Source organism: Chiloscyllium punctatum, chromosome 12, assembly GCF_047496795.1.
Source record: "Chiloscyllium punctatum isolate Juve2018m chromosome 12, sChiPun1.3, whole genome shotgun sequence".
Classification (NCBI taxonomy): domain Eukaryota; kingdom Metazoa; phylum Chordata; class Chondrichthyes; order Orectolobiformes; family Hemiscylliidae; genus Chiloscyllium; species Chiloscyllium punctatum.
The window spans coordinates 63,723,019-63,748,491 of NC_092750.1; the positions used below are offsets into that span (position 1 = coordinate 63,723,019).

The 25,473-nt window shown below is 40.9% G+C and overlaps 1 protein-coding gene across 6 annotated transcripts in view; it reads right to left on the reverse strand.

Moving 5' to 3' along the window:
- itpr1b (inositol 1,4,5-trisphosphate receptor, type 1b) overlaps nucleotides 1-25,473 on the reverse strand; it is a 521,994-nt gene that overhangs the window by 209,730 nt on the left and 286,791 nt on the right. For 3 of the 6 annotated variants that reach the window (XM_072582660.1, XM_072582659.1, XM_072582658.1), the window contains exons 40-41: nucleotides 20,052-20,102; nucleotides 7,789-7,921 (exon numbers count right to left, since the gene is read on the reverse strand). In XM_072582660.1, coding sequence (XP_072438761.1) covers nucleotides 7,789-7,921; nucleotides 20,052-20,102 — 184 coding nt within the window. The remainder of the gene's footprint in view (nucleotides 1-7,788; nucleotides 7,922-20,051; nucleotides 20,103-25,473) is intronic. The other 3 variants (XM_072582663.1, XM_072582662.1, XM_072582661.1) reach the window with 2 other exon arrangements.

Consider the following 25,473-nt stretch of genomic DNA (forward strand, 5'->3'; position numbering starts at 1 on the left):
TTAAGACTTTAACCCATGAAGCTTTGATTCATATCGCGATATAACAATGGTTTGATCTCAACCTTAAGAAACATAATTATTCCATTGCTTTTCCAGCTTCTTTTGGAAGGAGAGGGAGGGGCAAATTCTAAATTGCCATAACTCGTGTGAAGTAGTTTTTGCACTCCTAAATGGCTTCATTTTAAGACGGTCTCTCATTGCTCTAGATTTCTCTCCAAAATAAATAGGGAAATCAATCAATTAATGATTGGTAATTTATCTACTGGTAATACTTAATTCAGGAGTTGACTTGTCAAAATCATTTACAATGTTGCATTCCAACATTTATTCAGATGTACCATGCTTAGTCCTTTCACATGAGAAGGATGCATTGGGTTCTTGCAGTGCAGTGGTAGAGTCCCTACCTCCTGGGTCAGGAGACCCAGGTTCAAGTCCCACAGAGGTGTGTTGTAACCGGTTGATTTAAAACAAAATCTATAAAAGAAGGTTATATAAAAATTAATGAGTCCATTTGTCTTTGGAAACACAGGGGATGGGTAAGATTCTAGAAGAAAGAAGAACAAAGAAAATTTACAGCCCAGGAACAGGCCCTTCAAGCCTAAGCCGATCCAAATGTACTGTCTAAACTGGTCGGTCAATTCCTAAGCATTTGTAACCCTCCGCTCCCCACCTACTCATGCATCTGTCCAGACGCATCTTAAGTGAATCTACCGTGCTTGCCTCCACCACCTCTGCTGGCAATGCATTCCAAATGCCAACCACCCTCTTTGTGTGAAGTACTTGCCGCATGTATTCCCCTTAAACTTTCCATCTCTCACCTTGAAAACATGACCTCTGGTGAGTGAATCCTTCACCCTGGGAAAAAGCTCTGTCATTGAGCAATGACAGAGGAACGTCATTCACCCTGTCTACATTCTTCATGATTTTGTAAACCTCAATCAGGTCCCCCTTCAAACTCCTTTTTTCTAGTGAAAGTAAACCTAACCTACTCAACCTCTCTTCATAGCTAGCACCTTCCATACCAGGTAACATCCTCGTAAACCTTTTCTGCACCCTCTCCAAAGCGTCCACATTCTTTTGTTCATGTGGCAACCAGAACTGTACACATTATTCGAAATGCAGCCGAACCAATGTCTTGTACAATTTCAACATTACTTGCCAGCTCTTATACTCAATACCCCGTCCGATGAAGGCGAGCATACTATATGCCTTCTTGACCACTTTATCCACCTGTGCAGCAACCTTCAGCATACAATGGACCTGCACTCCCAGACCTCTCTGCACATCAACTTTTCCCAAAGCTCTTCCAAAAATTAATATTTTGGGTCAGTACTTATTATGGAGTAAAATATGGAAGCGAGGCAACTTGAGGAAATATATAGCAATATCTTGAAGAGTCCACGTTACAGAAGAGGTGGTGCTGGAGGCCTTAAAGTCCCCAGGCCCTGATCAAGTACATCTTTCGATATTGTGGGAAGCTAAGTAACAAAATGAGGAGCTTCTGCAGAGATATTTGTATCATCGACAACTACGGGCGAGGTGTCAGAAGACTGGATGGCAGCTAATGTGCCATTATTTAAAGAATGGCTGCAAGGAAAAGCTAGGGAGCTACAGATTGGAGAGCCTAAATTCAGTGGTGGCTAAGTTGTTGGAGAGAATTCTGAGAGATAGGGTCTACTTGCATTTGGAAAGGCAAAGACTGATTAGGGATAGTCAGTATGGCTTTGTGCATGAGAAATCATGTCTCTCAAAGTTGATCGCATTTTTTTGGAAGAGGTGACGAAAGACAGATAAAGGCAGAGTGGTAGACGTTGCCCATTTGGACTTTAACAAGCCTTCAACAAGCGTTCCGCACGATAGACTAGTTAGTAAAGTCAGATCACACAGGAATCCTACTAATCAACTGGATACAAAATTGGCTTGACGGTAGGATGATGGTGGTGGTACAAAATGATTTTTCAGACTAGAGGCCTGCGACAAGTGCTGTGCCACAACAATCAGTACTGGGTCCACTGTTATTCATCATTTATATAAATGATTTGGATGAGACTGTGGGGAGACATGATTAGTAGGTTTGTGAATGACTCCAACGTTGGTGGTGTAGTGGACAGTGAATAAAGGTATTTAAGATTACAACGGGATCTTGATGAACTAGGCCAGTAGGCCAAGGAATGACAGATGGAATTTAATTCAGATAAATACAATGTGGTGCATCTTGGTAAGACAAACCAGGGCAGGATTTACACAGTTAATGGTATGGCTGAAAAGGAATGTGTCGAACAGATAGACCCAAGGGTACAGGTACATAGTTCCTTGAAAGAGGCATCACAGGTAGACAGGGTGGAAAAGGCAGCAGTTGGCAGACTTGCCTTTCTCAGTTAGAGCGGTGAGTATAAGAGTTGGAATGTCGTGTCATGGTTGCACAAAATATTGGTGCGGCCACATTTGGAATACAGTGTACAATTCCGGTCACCCGGGTGGAAAAGGAATTTACAGGGATGTTACGGAGACGGAAAGCTTGAGTTTAAAGGAGAGCAAGGATGGGCCGGGACTTTTCACCCCCTGGATTGGAGGCGGCTGAGGAGTGACCCTGTGGAATTTTATAAAATAATAAAAGGTGAATAGCCAGGATCTTCTCTCCAGGGTAGGGGAATCCAAAACCAGAGGGCCTAGGTTTAACATGAGAGGGGAAAGATTTAAAAAGGAACCTAAAAGTTTTTCCACACAGAATCAGAGAAACATGGTAGAGGGCTGTACAATTACAACATTTGAGACACATTTGGACAGGTACATGAATAGGAAAGGTTTAGAGGAATATGGGCCAAAACAAGCAAGCGGGACTAGTTCAGTTGGGAAACCTGGTGCACATGGCCAAGTTGGGCTGATGGGGCTGTTCCTGTACTATATGACTCCGATTCTGAATAACAGTGAAATGTGGATGCGTGTCTAGCTTGATCTTAATTACCGAGAATGTGGCACAAATTCCCAGCTTTAATTCACTCACCACCCTCCCATTAAATTCCACCTATAAACAACCCTGTCAACTCATGGCTACATATTATTACTATATGAAAATTCATAGAATGAGTGAACTGCCTAATATTTTCCCATGAAAGCACTTGTGGATGCCTGCCAATTATTCCATGGAGTCATATGACTGTATTTCATCACTCTGTCTGTGTAAACACGCGCAAACATTTGTGTAGTGCGAGTGAGTGTCTTGTATGGGCCGATTATGCAAGAGGTTGTTTCAGGAACAAAAATCTGAATTGCAAGTGTTCTACACATTATGGTAGAGTTGCTCTTGAATTTTGCTCCGATATAACCATTGCCCCATTCAAGACAGAATGCACGCTATCTTTTTCTTAATTTTCACAGGATATAGGCTGTGTTAGCTGGACAAGCACATGTTATTCATCCCCAAATACCCTTGAAAAGGCAATGGCGAGCTGCCTTCTTGAACTACTGCATTCCATATGTGTGGTGACACCCATAAAAGACAGGAGTCCCAGAACTTTGACCCAGTGACAATGAGGGTGTGACATCTTCGAATAGTGTGTGGGGCACAAAGAGAATTTGCACATACTGGTGTTTCCTAGTATTGGCTGCCATTGTCTTTCTACGTGGGAGAAGTCACGAGTATGGAAGGTGCCCTATCCTTAGGGAGCTCCAATGAGTAGACAGCACATCAAGTATGATCAATACAACTTCTTGCTTTAAAGTCTGAAGATCTATTCAAGCAATGCACAAGAGGACAGATCACAAAATGATCTGTTGGTTTACTCCAGCATCTGAGAACCTGCCTGAGAATGTAAAATCTGCGCTGGGCCTTGTATTAATGAAAATCAATTCAAATTCTAGCACATTGAGACAGTAAGTTTACGTCAGCTTTATCGTGAAGCCTTTAAGTTCATTCAATTACCTACTCTATCTCCATACCTCTGCAATTTTAAAATTAATCTTCAAATTTGGATCATTCCTTCTTGAAAGCCATGACTGAATGTTTTAGCTGTAATTTAAATTGAGAAAAACTGCAGAACCCTGCAATACAAAAAGGTGCTTTGTGAACGAAACACCAAGTTAGCTCATGGGTGCAGCAGATAATCAGAAAGGCTAATGGAATATCACTCATTATTTCAAGGGGTTTGGAGTCTAAGAGTAGGGAAGCCTTACAGCAACTCTACAGGCGCTGGTGAGACCACATCTGGAATATTGTGAGCAGTTTAGGTCCCCTTAGTTAAGGAAAGATGGGTTCACTAAGGTGATCCTTGGTATGTAGGGATTGTCCTATCTGCAAAAGGTTAAACAGGTCTGGAACTCTACTCACTAGAGTTTGGAAGAATAAAAGATGAACTCATTGAAACATGTAGGATCCTGAAGGAGCTCAGCAGGGTAAATGCTACAAGGAGGTTCCCCCTTGTGACAGTGTCAAGGGCCAGACGGCATAGTCTCAGAATTAAGGGACACCAATTTAAGAGATGAGGGAATTTCTTCTCTCAGAGGATCACTGTCTTTGCAACTCTGTACCACAGAGAGCTGTGGGAGCAGAGTCCTTGCGTAGAGTTAAGGCTGAGATAGATTCTTGATCAGCAGGAGAATCAAAAGGTTATGGCAAAACCTAACAGCGTGGACATGAGCAAGGGCAGATCAGTCATGATCCCACTGAATGGCAGAGAAGGCTGAAGGGGACAAACAGCCTATTCCTGCTCCTAGTTCTCACTGTGTTAACTTTATCAGGAAGTGCGTGTTCCAAATTCTAACCATAGCTCTTGAAAGATCATTTCCTCACATCACCCATTCTTCAATACTTGTCCTCTGATTCTTGCAAATTTTATTTGCATTTCTCCGTACATTCCATTCCCCCTGAAAGTCTACAAATATTTTACTCACTGGTTAGTTCACTTCCAAGTTTCATGTAAACTGCAAATTGCAAAACTGAGTCCTGCACCCCAAGTTATTATTGCCCACTTCTGAGCATTTACTGGCTGTTTTCATCAATATTCTGGAAAATTTTATACAAGCTGCATCATAAAACAACCTTGCCCCAGGTTAAACTGTCCAGTTTCCATCTAGTCAATACAGATAAAAGTTTGCATTATAGCCAACATGAGTCAGGTTTCAATAGATGTTCCCAGATATAAAAGCAGGTATGAATGTTAGTGCAAGTTCGCCAAACACATTGACAGCAGGACAGAAATTTCATTCACTGTTTTTTTCAATCGGATTCAATAATCATTTCTTAATGCTCCTTTTCCATTGAATCACTGATGTACTTACTGTGCTAGACTTGTGTCAGCCTATAATTTTACAATATCTAATTGCAAGCAAATTATTGCTAAGCATTATTTGTAAGCTATCTGCTTTTAGGGTTAACCTGATGATTACTATCTAAAAGGCAACTCCTAAAATTCAGGTTAAACCTGACGAAAGCCAAGAATGCAATGTCAGCATGTTGCAGCTCTGGTGTGACACATTTGTTATTTTTGCCTTTTAATGTACTGTGCACTTCTCTCTCAAATTCTAAATGTCACCACTTTCTGTGCTGCAGTTGAAGCCTGGCACATCCATGAGGACCTCCATGCAATTAAGAGTGAGCATTGATGGATTTAATAACTTCTGCTATGCTGTTAATCAACAGCTGTTTTAGTTCAAGTTACAAGGAGCCTCCTAATGGAGTAGAAATGAATGGCCTGGAGTCACAGTGCAACTTCAGCATTTGTTTATTTGAGTAAACAATAATTGGTTGCAGTTGCCTCTCTCAGCCTAACAGGAGAAGCTGATGCACCTTCGAACTGCTGATTCAATACTTATGAAAGTGGAACAAGCTCTTGGAGGGTGGGTGCAGGGAGAAGGTGTTGAAGAAACAGCTACAGACGCACCAACTCCTACCAATGTTTAATTTCTTTTGAGACAGTTATAAATTTTAATCACCACTTAAATCTACCTTTCAAAATGATCCAATGACACGACTTTTGACTATGGGCATTGCGCTTAACGTGTGACCAGAGAAATTGTGTTTTTATTTTCTGAGCAGAATTCAAGAAGTCTTGAAATCTTAAAATCCCAAAAGCCAAATTCTTTGCTGCACAGTTTCAATTCTGTCCGTAGTTGGAATGAGTTTCACACCACTACACAGGGAGTCTGAGGACAAATGCATTTCAGGTAATGCTAGGAAAGGTAATATAAAGAAGGAACAGAAGACTATACCAGTAGGGTTAAAAGAATCAGAGTGGGAGGAGGCTATTTGCAGAGCATTGAATAGCTGTTCGAGAGTGGTAAATTCTATGCAATATGGTTTAAGTTACTGAAGTTATTTTTGTACCCCATTAGTTAGATGTCGCAAACTCCCTTGGTAACCTGACCAAAGACAGCTGCTGATTACTGGCAGAACAGAAGCTGTTGAATCCATCGGTGGTTTGCTTTAATTACTTGGAGATCCACGCCAAGGCTTCAAGTACAGCATAGAGACTGGTGACATTTGTAACCCGAGGTGGCTTCCCCTGGTGGTAATTTTAAAAATGTGTACACAGTTTTCCTGAGGTAAGCCGAGGAGCAGGGACCAGCTTGGCCTTGGCTTTGCACAGCACATTTGCAAACAGCAGGCTATCCGATGTTATTTCGGCTACGATATAGCAATCAGTCTGGGTTCAATTAAATGACTGGGTGTTGGCAATAAGTGGTGCTGAGGAATAAGCTTGTTAAGCGTGCCTTATCTGCACATTTTAAAAGGCAGCTTGCTGGTCTGGCTTCAAGTCTCTATTGTTCTGTTGCACTTGGTTTAATAATGCTCCACACTCAATAACTGCAAAGTATTCATCCAGTTTGGCTGTGCTACTTAAGCTTGAGCTCGGGACTCCGATGACTTCTGGTCAGGGTGATGCCAAACCAAGTCAGGGCGTTAGCCAGCTACACCCAAGTTTCATCAGAAGCTATCGAAACAAAAAAAAAGGATGTGATATTCACCATTAACCCCTCATCTTTGAGGACACATCCAACTAATGGAAGTAGCTTTAAAAACTTAACAGAACAAAACACAACAACACTCAGGAGGGGAAATTCTCTCTGAAGAGTAGTGCTGGACGTCTCAATTTCACAACAATTTCAAGAAAAATTTGCTCAGTATCCTTTGACTACTGATGAAAAAGGCACAGGTTTTCAGACTCTACAGTTTTGCATCAAATTATTACAATCAAGAACAACCCGGACAGAAAACGAGCTGCAGTACCTGCTCAGACAAACGACACAAAAGTAGGTCAAAACAGACCCAATCAGAAAAGTAAGTTCAAGAGTGTTCAATGGGCTGCTGTCAAGAGTTAGCTGCAGAAATTCCCTCAGTACTCATAAGGGAAAAGCAAAAACAGAAAGTGAATTCAATGAGGTTTTATGGACATCTCACAGGCAAGTCTAAGGTAGCCACCAAATACATTCCAATTATACCTGGGCTACCACATAAGCATTCAGGCGTTAACATGCAGACTGGCTGTCGAATATAACCTTGTGTGGTTTTATTTTAAAAAATCCTGTGGCCCACTTGCAATCTGCCACAAAACTGGGAGCCCAATCATCACTTTCATCAGTGAGTCATGCCTGTTTGCCACCCCATTTGATCTTTTGCTTTAGATCTTTTCCCCGATTCTGTACCTGCTGACATCAGTTCATCTCTAACATCAGTCAGTTCATTAGCCAAAACATTAACTTGGAGCCTCTTTCCCCAGATGTTGCACCCAACCACAGATGTTATTATTATTTGGGAACCAAACTGAAGCAAAATAAAAAGGAATATCTTACCTCGTTCAAGGGATTTGTTGATCCCTCCTGCTGACAGTGGGCCATTATGAAAATTAGTCAAGCTGTCTCTTCTACCTACTGACCTGACGTTGCCGTGGTAACGATTGACCAAGATCTGCCTTAGAGCTTCACCCTTGGAAAAGCAAAGCAAGTGTGTTAGACAAGCAGGGAGTACCAAACTTTCAGACAGTGAAAAATGAACAATCGTAAACTGTTTACAATGGAAGAGAAACCAACATTAGCAAGAGGTAGTCTCCTGAATTTAGAGGTGTTTCCCCTGAAATTTACATGGCTATTAAGGGGAAGCATCTCTTTCTGGTCAGTTTAATCACAGATTATTCCAGGTTAAAACAGGAGAATCGTGGAGGGGAAAATGGGCAAGGTCATAGGTTATCTGAAGAGAAGCGGATGTTGGACTGTCAGATACATGGTTAACATGCAACGCCCAAGGATGCTCGATCACCAAGTTGTCCTCTTATTCGCTGCACCCAAACTTAGGTGGCAAGATAGAGCATCGTGGTTTGGGTTATACATTCCTATTCCCGATTTTGCTGAAATGGAACATACTTAAGTGTATGTAAATCACCAGGGGCACATGAAATCCATCCCAAGCTGGTGAGTGCAAGTCAACAGAGGAAACTGCAAGAGCCTTTGCAATGGATATCCAACTCCTATTCGGCCACAGGAAAAGGTGCCAAAAAGTTCGGGTTGCCTTGAGTTGGGAAGGATATTATTAAATTGGAGAAGGTGCAGGAAAGATTTACAAGGATGTTACCAGGACTGGAGGGTTTGAGTTAAAGAGAGGCTCGATAGGCTGGGACTTCTTCCTCCACTGGAGAGGTGACCTTATTATAGAGATTTATAAAATCATGGGGGGGGGCACCGATTAGATGAATGGCAGGTGTCCTTTCCCTAAGGTGGGGGACTTCAAAACTGGAAAGCATATTTTTAAAGGGGAGAGGGGAGAGGGGAAAGATTTAAAAAAGGAACCGGAAGGAAAATGTTTTCCCAAACAGCAGTGTGTGGTATGAGCAAGTGGTAGATACAAGTACAGTTAGAACATTTAAAAGACATTTGGACAGGTACATGAATAGGAAAAGGTTTACAGGGATATAGGCTGAACACAGGCAAGTGTGGCTACTTTAGTTAAGGAAATTTGGTCAGCATAGACAAGTTGGACCAAAGGGTCTGTTTCCATGAAATATGAATCCATGGTTCTATGACTGGATGACAGCCAATATGATATTATTATTCAAGGTAAGAGATAAGGATAAACCAGGAAACTATAGGCCAGTTGGTCTAACCTTATGGGTGAAAAGCTATCGGAAACAACTCTGAGGAACAGAGTGAATCTGCATTAATCAAGAACAGTCAGCAGGATTTTGATCAACAGACGTCATGTCAGGGAGGTCACGTCTGACCAACTTGACTGAATTTCTCAGAGGTGACCAGGTATGTAGATAAGAACAATACTTTTGATGTAGTCTACTGAGATATCTGCAAGACTTTTGTTAAGATTAGACAGATAGCAAAGGTTAAGCCCAAGAAATCCACAAAATGTTAGCAAATTGGATCCTGACTTGGCTGAATGGCAGGAACCAAAAAGAGTGACAATTGAGGGGTGTTTTTGTGACTAGAAGCCTTTGCCTGGTGAGGTCCACTTGCTGCTTGCGGTATAAGCAATTGACTTAGACTTGAATGTGGGAAGGTTGATCAATGAGATCACAGTTGATATAAGATTGGTAGAGTGGTAAAGGAAGGTAAGGCTTGAATCTCAACACAACGCAAATAGGCTGGTCAGATGAACTGACCAGTGGATTCAATCCAGATAAGCGAGAGGTGATGCATTGAATACAGACATGGGAATACACAATAAACACTAGGACCTTTTAGAGCTCAGAGAATCAGAGGCCTTGGCGTGCATGTCCACTGGTTCCTTAATGTCAGGGACAGGTAGTTTAAAAACAAGATGGTTCAGGCAGCACGTGGAATCCTTGTCTTTATTAGCTAAGGCAGAGTCTTTAGGAGCAGGGAGGTGATGCTTGGAACTATATATAAAAAAAAAGCGTTGGTTAGTCACAGCTCAGGTTTTGTGGGAGAGTTCTGGAATCCACATTACAGGGGGGTATGATTGCACTAGACAGGATGCAGACAATCCAAGGGTTGTTTTCCTTGGAGCAAAGGATACCGTGGGGGTGGTGCGGAGAGGAAGGGACACTGATAAGATTGTTTAAGATGGTGTGTGCGCGTGTGCGTGGGGAGGCCTTCAGAGAGACAGGGTGGACAGAAAGTGACCTTTTCCCTTGGAGAGGATGAAAGGAAAAACATTTTCACGTAGAATGCAGTGGGAATGTGGAACAGTGCCTGTGAGGCAGAATCCCTCATAATACTGAAGCAGTATTTAGATGTGCACTTGCAAAATCAGGCCTACTAGGATATGGCCAAGTGCTGGAAAATGGTATGAAAACCATTCGGGTTGAGTGAGAGATGCTGGAAAAGCATAGCAGATCAAACAGCTTCTGAGGAGCAGGAGAATCGACATTGCTGATGAAGGGTTTATGTTCAAATGTAGAGAAGGGAGAGCTTCAAGGTAGGCATCCTTGGAAGAGGCTTGGCAGTCAGGTTGAAATCATCTCGGAGAAAGTGAGGACTGCAGATGCTGAGGATCAGATTCGAGTGTGTGGTGCTGGAAAAGCACAGTAGGTCAGGCAGCTTCCAAGGAGCAGGACAGTTGGTGTCTCGGGCATAAGGCCTTCATCAGGAAGCATCGACTCTCCTGCTCCTCATCTGCATTCTTCACTTTCTCCAAGTTGAAAGCGGTTGGGCGCTAGTTTTTAACCAGTGCAATAGGTTGAATGGCCTTTTTCTGAGTGGAGACCCCTATGACCGTATAAAAAGTTTTTACATTTCAAATTTGTGCACCAATTTAACACGGAGGACCAAAAGCTTTAGATAACAATCTCAAGGTCAGGAGATGTAAATGACAAGTTTGTTTTCTAATCACACATCCAATTACCAAAACCATTTACTTCCACTGCCATAATACAGCCCACTTCTTCCCATCTGTGACTGAAACCTTTGCCTGGTCTCAGCTCTATCTACAGCCTTCCAATGGCCTCCTGGCTGGTCTCCAATCTAATACCCTCTGCAACCTTGAGCTCATTCAAAACTCTGTTGTCGATCTCCTAACTCATGCCAAGGGCTATTTATCCAAGAGACATTGTGCTTCCTGACATGGACAGTGACACTTGCAGGACCAGCAGCAGATTTAAATAATACTTAGTGTTTAAACTCCTCCATAGCCACATCATTCTCTCATAACCTGTCTCAGCCCTGAGAACTCTGCATTCCTATAATTCTAACTCCCAGCTCATTCCCAATTTCCTTCACTTTATTGATAGCGATTGCAGCTTCAACTGCTGAGACTAAGATCTCGAAATACCTGCTTACATGACTAACTCCCTGTACTTCCTTCCACGAGGATGCTCCTCAGGTCTACCTCTTGATCAGTATTTCAATCGCCTGCATAATTCTGTGGCTTGATACCAAACTTTGTTTAATAAGCTTCCTGTGAAGCACAGTGGAACATTTTGCTGCATTAAAGGTGAATTGTTGTAATTTTTAAGAAATGAATTGAGGCAACAGTCCACATTTGTAGAAAGAGGTCTCTCAATCCTTGTGAGAGGACAATAATCAACCTTGCATTAGACACACAAACCATTCAATCTGTGCGTGTTTTGGATACAAAAGGTTCACACTGGTGTAGTCCTCTTAGGGTTTGGGGTTGAAACAGGAAACAGAAGTGCCCCAAAATGAACAAAAATGTAAAGGACTGGCTAAAGAAAACACAAAATACTCCAGCACAAAGCCCCATATACTGTACACCTCTCGAGAGGAAACCAACCAACACTGGAAGTGAGAAAGCTCCACTCAAGTACGAGGAAGACTGGTTAATAATACTTCCTAATTTATTTTCCCCAAAATAAAAGCTCCATCACATAAAATGTATTTCCAGTCCATCTTGGAGCAATATTGCAATGATGAGCTTGGCTCTCATTGCCAAATTAAAGCCGACAAGGTGTTGCTACAGCAGATAAATTATCTGCTGACAGCAGAAGAAATTCTTAGTTTATTTGCTAATGAAGTAACAAATGAGTTTTAGCCTTTTCTTGCATTGTCAGAAGCTTAAATTTCAAAAGAATCTCTGAACGTCATCCTGCTATCCACCAGTTTAGCAAGGGACTCCGGTACCAAATGATCATCAAATGGTTTTCTTGACAACTCAGTTAGAAAATGCCCCTTGGGATTTGATGCTCAGCAATATTAACCAAGAAATATTGCTGTTATGTACACAGTAAGCTGATTGTAGGTTTCTTACAGTGAGTCAGAGAAGGAAGGCTGAGAAGTCAGAAGCAGCAACAAATTTCATAAAACTTCGGTATCTACCACTCCATTGCTGTAAAGCAACCCATTCTACAAGAACAAGTTTGCTGCATAGTTCAATGGCATCAGCGGTCTGCTTTTTAACCAAAAAGTAACACCAGAATGGTTTCATTGGATTGGCAGCAACTACAATAAAAAACATCCAAGGCGCAGCTCACTACCTTCAGGGGACACTGTCCAGTGCTTATGCTGATCAATCTGCAATCCAAACAAATAATCAGTTCCCATCAAAGCATTTTCAATTCAAGTAGAAAACAAGTCTGTCCAGTTGCAACTTTTGTCCCAAAGCAACACTGTCTTTTATTTGTCAGAAGAGGGCAAGCAAGTCACTCAGCTGTACCCAGACGTGGCAAATCACAGAAGTATCAGAAGGCCATCCTCTATTGTTGCAGATCCAGCAGGGAGTCACAGATAGTACCAGCTTTGCCAGTGATGTGCATACCTCACACATTAATAATGTAATGGAGTTAGGCAAGTATCCAGTCACGTAAAGCAACTAACATCAATGTTTGGATCCAAATTGAGCACAAAGTCCTTGCAAACAACAGAAACATCCATCTTATTGTGAAGCGCTGTGGTGGATTAGTAGCATTTAGTCATGCCGTGTGCAGAAATTGTATTATAAGGAACCTTCTCTGGGTTCTATTACCAGGACTTGTGGCTCGCAAGCTTTATGGACAGAACAGAAAGAAGGTAACACAATAGGTTTCCGCAAAAATTGGAAAAAACCAAGGTGAAATTCCAAGCCTTACAAGTCAACTAAATTTTCCATAAAAATTCAAGAACTTGGGTGAACCAGAAAAAAGGAGGCTATTGGCTGTATGCACCAGTGAAGACAGGTGGAGGGCCTAATCGGTTCTTTACCTTGTGTTGAAAATCACGCTTTCTAAGTTTTTAAATCAGAAAAGGGAATATTTCTCAATGCAAACAATCCTCCTGTATCAGGAACATCAAACTAGGTCAAGTTGGTCTTCTCCAATGCAAAGCTAGAAAGAAAAAAAAACTTATCCAGTGGTGACTCCGATCGACTGTACCACGAATCAAGATAGCTACAAAAGCTTACAAAAGAAATTTGGGATAGTATCACTTCCAAAGAGGAAACATTTAAAAATGCCATAAAAAGCAGCAATCCTGAGGATTGGAAGTATAGTGCAATTCAGCAAAAGAGGACAAATGTTGAATCGTGAGTGGGAAAATAGAGCAAGGGAACATCAAGGCCTCTGTGAATGTGTGAAGAAACAAATTTAAGAAAGGACAAGTGTAGGTGCCCTTACAGTTAGAAACTGGAGAAATTACAAATGGGGAACAAATGGTGTGGAGCAGCCAGTGTTGGACTGGGGTGTACAAAGTTAAAAATCACAACACTAGGTTATAGCCCAACAGGTTTATTTGGAGGCACTAGCTTTTGGAGTGTTGTTTCATCAGGTGATTGTTCATCACATGGCATGGCAAAGAATTTGGTCACATACTTTGGTTCTGCCTTGACAAAAAAAAAGGTACAAATAACCTACCAGAAATGTAGGAGAATCAAGAGTCCAGTAACCCTTCATTCAACCAAGTGTGGCATCAAATCGACCTCGCAAAATTGGAATCAATGGGAATCAGGGGGCAAACTCTCCAGTGGTTAGAGTCAGACTTGACACACAGGGAGATGGACGTGGCTGTTGGAGGTCAGTCATCTCAGCTCCAGAACATCTTTGTAAGAGTTCCTCAGGGTAGTGTCCTAGGCCCAACCGTCTTCAGCTGCTTCATTAATAACATTGCTGCCCATAAAGGTCAGAAGTGAGTATATTGACTGGTGATTGTTCAATGTTTAACACTATTCGTGACAGCTCAGACACAGAAGCACTCCATGTCCAAATTCAACAAGATCTGCACAATATCCAGGCTTGGGCTGATAACTGGTAAGTAACATTTGGGATAACAAATGTCAGACTATGAGCATCACCAATAAAAGACAAACTAACCACCATCCCTTGACATACAATGGTGTTACCAAACTGAATTCCCCCGCTGTCAACATCCTGGGAGTGATAATTGATTAGAAACGCAACTCGATTCAGTACATAAATGCAGTGCCTACAATAACAGGTTAGAAACTAGGAATACTGCAGCAAGTAACTAACTTCCTGACTTCCCAAAGCCTGTCCACCATCTACAAGGCACAAGTTAGGGGTGTGATGGAGTACTCCCCATTTGCCTGGATGAGCGCAGGTCTAACAACATTCCAGCAGCTTGACAACATACAGGGTAAAGCAGCCCCCCACTTGATTGGCACTGCATCCACAAGCATCCAATCCCTCCACCACTGACGCTCAGTAGTGGCAGTGTGCACTATTTACAAGATGCATTGCAGAAATTCACCAATGATCCTCAGATAGCACCTTGCAAACCCACAACCACTTCCATCCAGAAGGAAGAGGGCAACAGATACATGGGAACACCACCACCCGCAAGTCACAGTTCCTTCACTATCACTGGGTCAAAATCCTGGAATTGCCTCCCAGAGGGCATGGACCTGTGGGTCAACCCACAGCAGGTTGACTGCAGCAGCTCACCACAATCTTGTCAAGGATAACTAGAGACTGGCAACAAATGCTGGCCAGTCATGTCCACATCCCACAAAATGAATCAACAAAGAAATAAATGTTACATGGTAGACCATTTAGGATTGAGATGGGGAAACATTACCTGAAGGGTAGCATATCTATGGAATTCTCTATCCCAGGAAGGCTGTGGAGGCTGGATATATTCAAGAGAGAGAGGGATGCATTTTTAGATTTAAGGCTTCAAGGGGTCTAGAGAGAAAAGGGGGAACATGGCATTGAGGTAGAGAAACATTGTCATTACCATATTAAATGGCAGAACTGGTTCAGAGGGTTGAATGATCTCCTACTCCTATTTTCTATACTTGAACACATTGTAACGTACCTTTCTTGGCCATCAAGTCCTGGAGTGGGACCTGAACTGGGAGTTTTCAGCTCAGAGACAGTAGTGCTATAACCGTGTCACAAGACACTAAATCAGTTTTTTTTTCCCCCTGCATTCTGTGTGATCTTGATGTGGAAATTAGAAAAACATGGAGAAAGTGAGCCAGAAGGATAAATGTTTAATCACAGAATGTTTTAAATATATTGTATAGTAAATACAGATTCCCTTCCAGAAGGTACTGAATTTCAAATATTTGCCCTTGTCTTCCTAAGGAAGTTTTTTTTAAAAATAAACAAAACAAGCTGATTTAGGCAAAAAAGGAGGGGGGAGGAGGGAACCACAGACAGGCGCACAGACAGACACAAAACATGACAAATGTTGCAAAGTCACCAGTATATGGAACTGAAGAGTAAATTGGAAAGCAGATTGAGACTGCAGTCAGAATCTTAACACACTCAGTAACTTAATTTGTCTTGCAAGCAAAAGGTTTTAATAATCCACTGTCGAACAATAAAGCCAGTAGCACATTTGCATGTTCAACATACTTCTCCAGACACAAAGTAAAACCAGTAGTACATACATACACCAATACAGTTACCAAAATATAATAAACCATCTGGAGAACTACAAATGGTTTACAATTGTTCCACTGTGCAAGCATCGTGGGTTTCAAACAGAACACATTAAGACTGAAAGCCTCCAGTAATCAAAGAACAGAAGGGACAGAATTTGTATGGGAGATGACCATCCAAAACATTTCGTTAGTAGTATGGTTTCACTGACATTATCACAGCCAAATGTTTGAACTGTAATTAACATATTTACTCAGCAACATCCTCAATGTCTTCCGATCAACAAAACTGAAATAGATCAGCCTTTGCCATTAAACAAATGCCACAACCAATTTTCAATAATAATTTCTTCAACTTTGCATTACTTAGTTCTGAAATACTAAAGAGTAGAGCAAACTCAATGAAGTCATTTGATACAGGATAAATGGCACTGAAGGCGGCGATTTGGCTCATTCAGTTCATGCCAGTGTTTATGATTCATTCAAGTCTGCTTCTCTTTCTCATAGAGATCTACGTTTGGAAACCCCAATTCCTTTCTCCCTTGCAGAGGAGTCTGTTTCCCCTGGAAAGCATCTAAACTGTTCACTTCAACTACTCTTTGTGATAACAAGCGGACTCTTACCAGGCCTCAGCTAAGGAAGTTTCTCCCGATTTTCTCATGAAATTTCATTGGAGACCATTCCCTATTGATTGCATCTTGCTATGCTGTTCTCAACAGAAAGGAAATATTCTCCCTGTATTCCACACTATCAAATGTCTTAAAGACTCAATTAGATCACCTTGACCTTTGCCCAACCAAGAGAAAAGAGGCTTATCTGTCAATCTTTTCCTGATATGAGTATCTATGCATTGCTGCTGTCTTCCTTGTGTATCTTCACTATTTCCTGTTATAAAAGATATAGTGACACTGAACAGAGTAACCAGAACGGCACATTGCACTCAAGTTGTTGTCTATTTAAGCCAAGGGCCTCATGCTTGGTTTGTTTTTTTTTAAAAAAAAACAGGCCTTGCTAAGTGGAAGCACAACTTTTTCATTTTAATATCTTTGCATTCCAAAATCTTTGTCTCTCTACTCTACATACACTTGCACCTTTGGAGTAATATTGGACACCTCTGCTCTTCCTACCAAAATGTACCTCATATTTAATGGTATTAAACTTCATTTTGGCAATTATTTGTTTATTTTGGAATTTTATTAATGCTCTCCTGCATTGTGATATAGTCCTCTTCAATACTAACAGGTCATTTGAAAATGGAAAAAATATCAAATTCTAAATGGTTAATCTAAGTTGTGAACAGCAGTGGTCCCAGCACTGATTCTTGCGAAACACTATTCCCTATCTTCTGACGCTATATAACCAGCCTTTCTTCCTTTCGGATTATTTCTGTCCAGAAGCTCGCCAGAAGTCGATTCTGCCATTAGATCTCGGACACCAATTCTCTGAGCTTATTCATTAGTTTATTAGAGGGCAGTTCATTGAAAGTCTTTCAAAAATCCAGACAAATGACAGTTACTTTGTTCTGGTTCTCTCTTCTGTCTGCTACCTTGCATAAAAATACAATGACATTGGTCAAGCCAGGTTTTTATTGTTTCTTTGCTAGGTGCTGTTACAGTATTTCCTTAATTCTGGATTCCATTAAGTTGAGGTGTCTGCTTACTCAAAATTCTCTGGACATGTTTTCTCCTCCTCCTCAAAAGGATTTGATTTACTATCATCTTCTAGCACCACACTTTTGCATGAAAATTTATAACATTTACTTAGACACGTCCCTGCTATTTCTTCCCTAGATTCTTTCAAAAGAACTGGACACATCCAATCTGACAAGGGGCTTTAACCTTGCCATCTTGATTTCTTCAAGTCGGGGTGGCACGGTGGCTCAGTGGTTAGCATTGCTGCCTCAGTGCCAGGGATCCAGGTTTGATTCCAGCCTCAGGCGACTGTGTGGAGTTTGCACATTCTCCACAAGTCTGTGTGGGTTTCCTCATGGTACTCTGGTTTCCTCCCACAGTCCAAAAGATGTGCAGGTCAAGGGAATCGGCCATGCTAAATTTCCCATTGTGTTAGGTGCATTAGTCAGAGGGAAAGGGGTCTGGGCGGGTTAATCTTTTTTTTGGTGGGGGGTGGGGGGGGGGGGGGGGGGGTGGGTGGGTGCAGTGTGGACTTGTTGTGCCAAAGGGCCTGTTTCCACACTGTAGGGAATGGTGTCTAAAAATCTAATCAAATAGAATCATTAATTCTTGAAAAAAATTCTAATTGCACTTGAGCTCATTATTCCATGTCACATTTTAAAAAGAATCATTTAGATAGCCCCTTTTGCAATGCTCTTAAGTCACATGGTACTGGAACCCAAGTGTGCAATAGTCAAGCAGCATTGTCCTCTTTTACCTTACCTGTCTAACAAAGCTGTTAAAGTTCCTCAGAAGAGAAGTGTAGATCCCACTACTAGAACATCTCCATGTTCTACCTCCTTTGTAAACACCGAAGTAAAATCATCATTTAATATTTCTGCCATTGCTGGTAATATCCTGTGTCCTTAGACAGCCCAATCCCCATTATTGTCTTTCTTTCCCATTTAAAGTCTAAAATATTCTATAGGTTTTTGTTCCTTGGTAATGCAGCCTAATATTTCTTTTACACCTTCCGAAATTGATTTTTGACTTCGCAGAATCTTTTTGCATTTCCCCTTGTAGTGCAATCCTCTACTATCTATATATTTAATGAATGCCTCTTTTCTAATGTTCAATTGTTTCCAGATGTTCTAATTGATCCATGGAGTCCCCTTAGCATAACATTTTTTTTAAACCGATGTATATTTTCACTAGACCTTGGGGAATGGCATTTTAAATGTTTCCATAATTGTTCTATATTACTGTTTGTTAATATAGCATCAAAGGAGCAGGAGAAGGGTTTATGCCCGAAACGTCGATTCTCCTGCTCCTTTGATGCTGCCTGACCTGCTGCACTTTTCCAGCAACACATTTTTCAGCTCTGATCTCCAGCATCTGCAGTTCTCACTTTCTCCTGTTTGTTAATATAGACATCTTTTTCCCCCCCCCAAGTTGCATTCCCAGTCTGTTAAATTCAGCCTTTTCTCCAATCTATTAGCCTTATCTTTTTGTCCATTCTTAAGCCTTCTGTATCCAAGCGTATCATGTTATGATCACTATTGCATAGAGGCTCCCTTACTTTTCCTTCCTTTATCCATTTTGGTTTATTCCCCATTACTAGATCCAACAACCATTCTAACCTGACAAGGGCAGATTTAAGTCAATTCAAATTGTGTGTTTGAGACATGTTTTTAAAAAAAAATGACAAATTTGGTGAAAGAAAAGCAGAAGAAAATGTGCACAAAATATTTCTGAACAGAATACTGAAGCTAAAAAGATAATTTCGCTCAAGTAGCACCATTAATAATGGAATTCTGCTCAGCTAGTTCATTTCTGCAGTTTTTAAGAACTGCTGCTATAATTTAAAAGAAATTCCAATTGTACAAATGGACAATGTGAACACAAAACATAAATGCATCAAACAAATTTAATGAAGTCTTCTCATAAGTGCGACTTGCCTCAGGGTAGCATTGCAATCTATTCTTAAAATATCTACACAGTTCCTGTAAACTTCACCTTTGTAAATTTTGGTAAATCCTTTTAAGACGACAAAGTGTCAATCATCTGTTTCATGTTTGAGTAAAATCTGTAGAAAGTTTGAGGTTAAAACTTGTCATTGTATTCCTCCCACACAGGATGTATTGCATGACTATAATCCAAGCCTCTCTCCCCCTCATTTTCTCTCCTCCCCCTCCTTCCCAGTGAATCATTCTCTAAACACAGACAGGATTAGGATTAAGTCAATGAATCGCATTTACTTTAAAGGGTCACTTTCTTTTGTTCACAGTACACACAAAGCCATTAATTTTCACATTCTCACACAACCAAATCTCTAAGCTTCTTTTAGGATGAAGCATCAACAGTACATCTGCCATGCCCTCAAGGACTGAAGTGTCAGATACCAATTTACTGCAGTTATTTGTTATAATGGTGTCTGGAAAATAAGTATTTTGGGAATAGGATTCCCTTTCTGAACGTTTCACACACAAAACTTGATCCACACTTTACTGTGTTCATCCATATTGAAAAACTGTAATCATATTAAGCACATATTATTGGAGATCACATCAATTAGCTTTCAAATCAGATAATTACTGTAATCTAAAGCAAAGCTGATTTAGTGCGCATAAAATTGTTCATTTCCAAAACAGGGGCAGGGATTTCCACCCATTCTTGTCTTCGAGGTGTGCATGTGCTGGTTTACATACCCGTTTCTGATCCTCCAGCTGTTTCTGGGGCAGGTTTTGATCAAGTTCCTGCTAGAAGGACAGACATGCAGAAAACGAGATTTTCTTTTCAAGACTTTGTTAATTAACACGAGAGATGCAATTCTTCGCACTATGTTGAGCAAGAGTTAGCTACAAAATGCTGCATGCAGTTTGGAACAGTATTTCTGCAACAACCTTATCAAACTATTAAGCATCACTATTTAGTTGCCTATAAATGCTTTTGACAAAAACACTTAATTGCTTGCGAACTTCTCACACAAATGATACAAATGCTTTAACATTTGTAAACTTTGAAGTTTTAACAAAGGAACACTCTTTGCAATAGGCACAGGTGTGTAAGCAGAATGCATGCAGGACAGCAGAAGCAGCAAGTAAAAAGCAGTTTTTAAGCAAAGCATACCACCACATCCATTCAATATTAGCCCTTCCTTGACCCTTTATAAAGATCAAGGGTGTACTGCTCAAGCCCGAGAGCGAGTTAGATAAATCAAGCCCCCAGCAGGTTCCAGCACCAATCCTGGAGCATGTGTTAGCTTTAGCTTGGAGGAAATTAGCCTGCAGAGTGATGTCAGGAGGCCACCCCAATTCCAGCTGAATAGCTATTACTCATGGCAAAAGTAGTCATCAGAGCAACCACTCCAACGTTCCAGCTACCCACCACGGTGGAGACACGTTGAAAATACCCATCTTGCCCCTTTGGAAGGTTTCTCTAAACCCCGCATCAGACATTAAAAAGGAACCAATAAAGAAGGAGAGAGAGGACAAACTTATATCATCCACTAAGGAAGTGCATTAAACAAGTCAAACAACCCATTCTAAAATGGATTAATCGACACAAACCAGAAAACTGACCAAGGAGAGTTGATGGCCTATTGCTGCTATGGTTGAGTATTAACCCAGAGCTGCAAGCCGCATCTTGAGAACCTAGGTTCAAATCCCACTATGGTTGATCGCAGAACCTGAATTTATAGAAATTTTGAATTAAAAGTCAAATGAGGACCTTGAAACCATTGTCAATTGTTCACTGATATCCTTCAGGAAAGGAACTGTCCTACATGCGACTCCAGACTGTGGTTGTTACTCAACTGCCCTCTGGCAATAAAATTGGCCAAGCCAACAGAGCCCACATCCTATAGACAAGTTAAATATAAATCAAAGTGTCTACAACTGAAGGGTGGGGCAAGCAAAATAAAAATTTTATTCATGAAAATAAAATTTCATTATCTCTACTTCAGAATCTTTTGTCACTGAATTTAAATTTCAATTCTTTGTTACCAATCTTCTTGCCATCAGAAATGGGTTCTAGAATGAACATGGACTCGCTCAATTAAACCTTCCCTCGAAAGAAAGCAAATTAAATGAATGACTGAACAGCAACCTCTGATCCCTGGTTCTACATGCTGGCACAGATCTTACAAGTTTAATCTGTGCTACTCACTTTTACAGATGTGTTTTCTTCCCTTTCTCAAATCTGAAACAAACCAATGCTAGAATAGGCAAGGTGGAGAATGGGTTAATAACTCAATTTCTTGTACTGGCTTCAGATAATTGCATGAACAAGGCTAATACAAAGCAGATGTTTCCCTATCTGGATGCAAGGAACTATTTGACAGTTAGTACATTTAGCCTTTTCTTGACGTTACGTGACAAAGTAATAACGTATGCATATTGCGGGTGCACTGAAATGCATCAAATGGCAGCCAAAGGCTTCTGACAAAGTTACACAACCAGTGCATTTGAAGCAGCAAGTGAATGTTATCCATATCAGATCATCTTAGTGTCCACGAATCCATTTCTCATTCAATGTTATTACGTTACAGTGGTGACAATGCTTGCAATTCATTCTGAGATGGATGGCCACAATGCCAAGTGGCCGAATGAGGTGCTACAACTATCGTTATGGCTAATGCCAGAAACGCTGATCCAATATAATAAGGGAAGATGGGATTTTTGAATGCCCTAACACCATTCTAATAGTCAAATTTGAAACTTGGACCAAACTTCAGTTATGCATCAACACCCAAAGAAAATCTTCTCCACTTGTTCAATATCGCTGTCCTCGTAACAGCAAAGACTAACATACACACAGAACCAGTCCCATAATGAATCAGTAAATACTTCATGCAATCACACCACCCACCCCAAGGGAGAACACAACCATAACCTTGCACTTGTTTTTGTTGAAAGGCACCAGAAAAATCCAAAACATTTAGCAGTTTAGCTCACAAATGAATGGTAAAATTCCCATAGCTCTTTGTCCCACCAGTATTGGGTAGTTATTGGTTTATTCTGCAAAGGAGATCGAATAGTTAAAAAAGAGTACCAATGAAGGCCCTCTTTCTACACATGGTAGATGTTACACAATTTCCTCACATTGTACGTCAAAAGGCATTCAATCTCAAGCTCCATGTCGAAGACTGACCTTTGAAAGTGCAAACCGTTCTTTTGTGTTTAAACCTAGACAATAAAGATTAATTGTCAAGCCCAGAGACACTCATGATATCAGCTCCACGAAAGTTTAGAAAGAGCAATCTGAAGCAAGCCAACAGAGTAGTCACTGCTGAACGAACATTTCAAACAGCCAAAAAAAAAGTGCTAGAGAAACTCAGCAGGTCCAGCAGCATCTGTTGAGTCTGGTACAACAGTTATTTGAAACTTGCTTTTATCTGAAGGAACATTTAACTTAACAACTCAACTTCAATCCACATAAATCAAATACATGGATTAAGTTTTTATGACCTAAACATGTTTTTGAACTACATGAGCACACTATTCATATCCACAGCATGGGTAAAATTACAACAACACCAAGAACAGAAGATAAAATGATGGAATGCATTGCGGCAACTTGCAGAAGGACATCCCATAAAGAAAAGTGGAGATGTGAACTGAAAAGGGATATAGGATCCTACTGCATAGTTCTGGTTGATGGGTAACCATCTTCTGCATCTCAATAACTATGTTCCTGAACTAAAGCTGAGGAGATGGCAGCTTTCCATGGATGAAACTTAAGTTCACAAGACCCCATAGCTCCAAACAGAAGGTGCAATTTAGTACAGGACACATCAATCATTGGGAGAAAGTACAGGTTTTTTCCCACCCTTTTCAAAGAAAAACAGAGAAAACAAGAGCTCTCTTGATTGCTTAATTAGGTAAAAACAAACAGGTAATTAGGTAAAAGAAAACAACTCACTCAGCTGCATTTATCTGGAAATGATAGAGGGAAACAGCAGTAATGGCGTCTGTCTCAGTTTAGGGTTAATACTCTCATCTCAGAGTTGGGAGATTGTGGGTTCAAGTCCCATGATAGGCTCCAACACAAAATGGAGGCTGGTATCAGCATTGAGGGAATGCCACATTTCTGGAAGTGCCATTGTTCCTACTAACTGAGGCCTTGTCTACCTCTCTCAGCAGAGTGCAAGTGATCAATCGGCATTATTTAGGACAAGAACAGGAGAGTTATCCCAGGCATTCCCAATATTTACCCATTAGGCAACACTAAGAAACGGAGTATCTAGTCACTATTACAATGCTGCTTGCAAGAGTTGGTTGTGTGCATATTAGTTGCTGCATTCCTAAAGGACTATAATGGTTTAACAGGCGGTGAACTTCAATGGCTGTAAAATGCTTCACAATATTCTGAAGGATATAATGAAAGCTGCAACCATAGAATCCCCACAGTATGGAAACAGGCCATTTGGCTGAACCAGTCCACACTGACCCTCTGAAGAATATCCCACCCAGACATTCCCACAACCCAATATCTCCCATGACTAAAGCACCTAACCTACACATCCTAAAACACGATGAGCAATTTAGCATGGCCAATTCACCTATCCTGCACATCTTTGGACGGTGGGAGGAAACCCATGCGGACATCAAAAAAAGGTGCAAACTCCACACAGTCAACCCCATCAAGGCTGAATTCAAACTTGGGTCCCTAGCATGGAGAAGTAGCAGTGCGAACCATTGAGCCACTGTGCTGCTATGTAATATCAACTCTTTTTTTTCCCCCTCTAAATGGATCTGTAGCTCACTATAAAGCTTAAATTGTGTTCTAGCAATAACCAGCTCAACACCAGCAGTGACTTGGTTCACTGAAGTATGTTCCAAGAATGGGAAACTAAGTGATAACAATCCAACACTCATTGGGGTCAGGAAAATGGTATCCTTCGATTGGTGAAGATAGGGTTTTTCCATTCCAAAAGCAGACAGATGTCAGCTTACAAAAGCTAAATTTCACATACCCAAAATATATTTTGAGGAATGGTTTTTGGTCAAGAGATAAATAAAAGTGGTATAATTACAGGCGTCCTCCCAAAGTGCATTGGGATTCCACACTTGCAATGAGAACAGATACAGCTGAACTGCTAACCTATCCATTTGTTTTAATTATCTAAGAATATTCACATTATCGAACATGAATTCACATACATACGCAAAGACCTGGCAGCTGATATAGATTCTTGGATATTTGTCACTCTGTGAACTTGCTGTAACCATTACACTGAACAAGGTTACCGAAAGCATCCTGAACTCTGGACCTAGTCAAGCAGTTTCAGAATTAGTCTCACATTTCTCAAGGTTCCATCTAAACTTGCCAACATGACTGACTTGGCAGCGCTTTCATTTGTAGATCAGTAGGTTGCCAGGATTTAGGGGCAAGGTAGGTAAACACCAATGGCAGAAAGGAATAGTTTAAGGTTAGGTGAAGGATAGTTGGTGGATGCTTGCAGGGAGTAGAAAGACCAGTTTGTCAAATAGTTTGATCCTTTGATGCAAATTTGTAATTGATTTGTAAAATCTGAAGTGCAAGAATTCTCAAAAATTGGAAATGTAATCCTGTTAGGACTTCAGGAAAATTATATGTAATATTTGAAGATTTTCCCTAGATATCATGACGTGGATGCCTTGGAGGTCCTGCATTGTTTTGTTAAAACCAGTCAACCAACGTGAATAACCATCTTCTTGATGCTCCTAACTGACTCTGTCAGTCACAAGAACTGACAAGTGACAAACTCCACAAGATGTGTAGGTGCAATATGTCTACCAAATTACCTCAATTTCTTATGAACAAAAATCACCTCTGGGATACAAACAAACTTTGACAGCATTGTGTAACAGCCTGTTGGTAGACTCAGAGTAGCAATAGAGGATGTCCCACAGCTAGCAGGCTTCAATTGCTGAGGAAAAATAAGACTGTAGCTTAATATTCTGTATAGGATCATGGAATCATATCGCAGAGAAAGAGCCAGTCAGCTAATTTGTATTCATGTCATTGCTTTGGAAGATTAGATTACTTAGTGTGGAAACAGGCCCTTCGGCCCAACAAGTCCACACCGACCCACCGAAGCGCAACCCACCCATACCCCTACATTTACCCTTACCGAACACTGCGGAC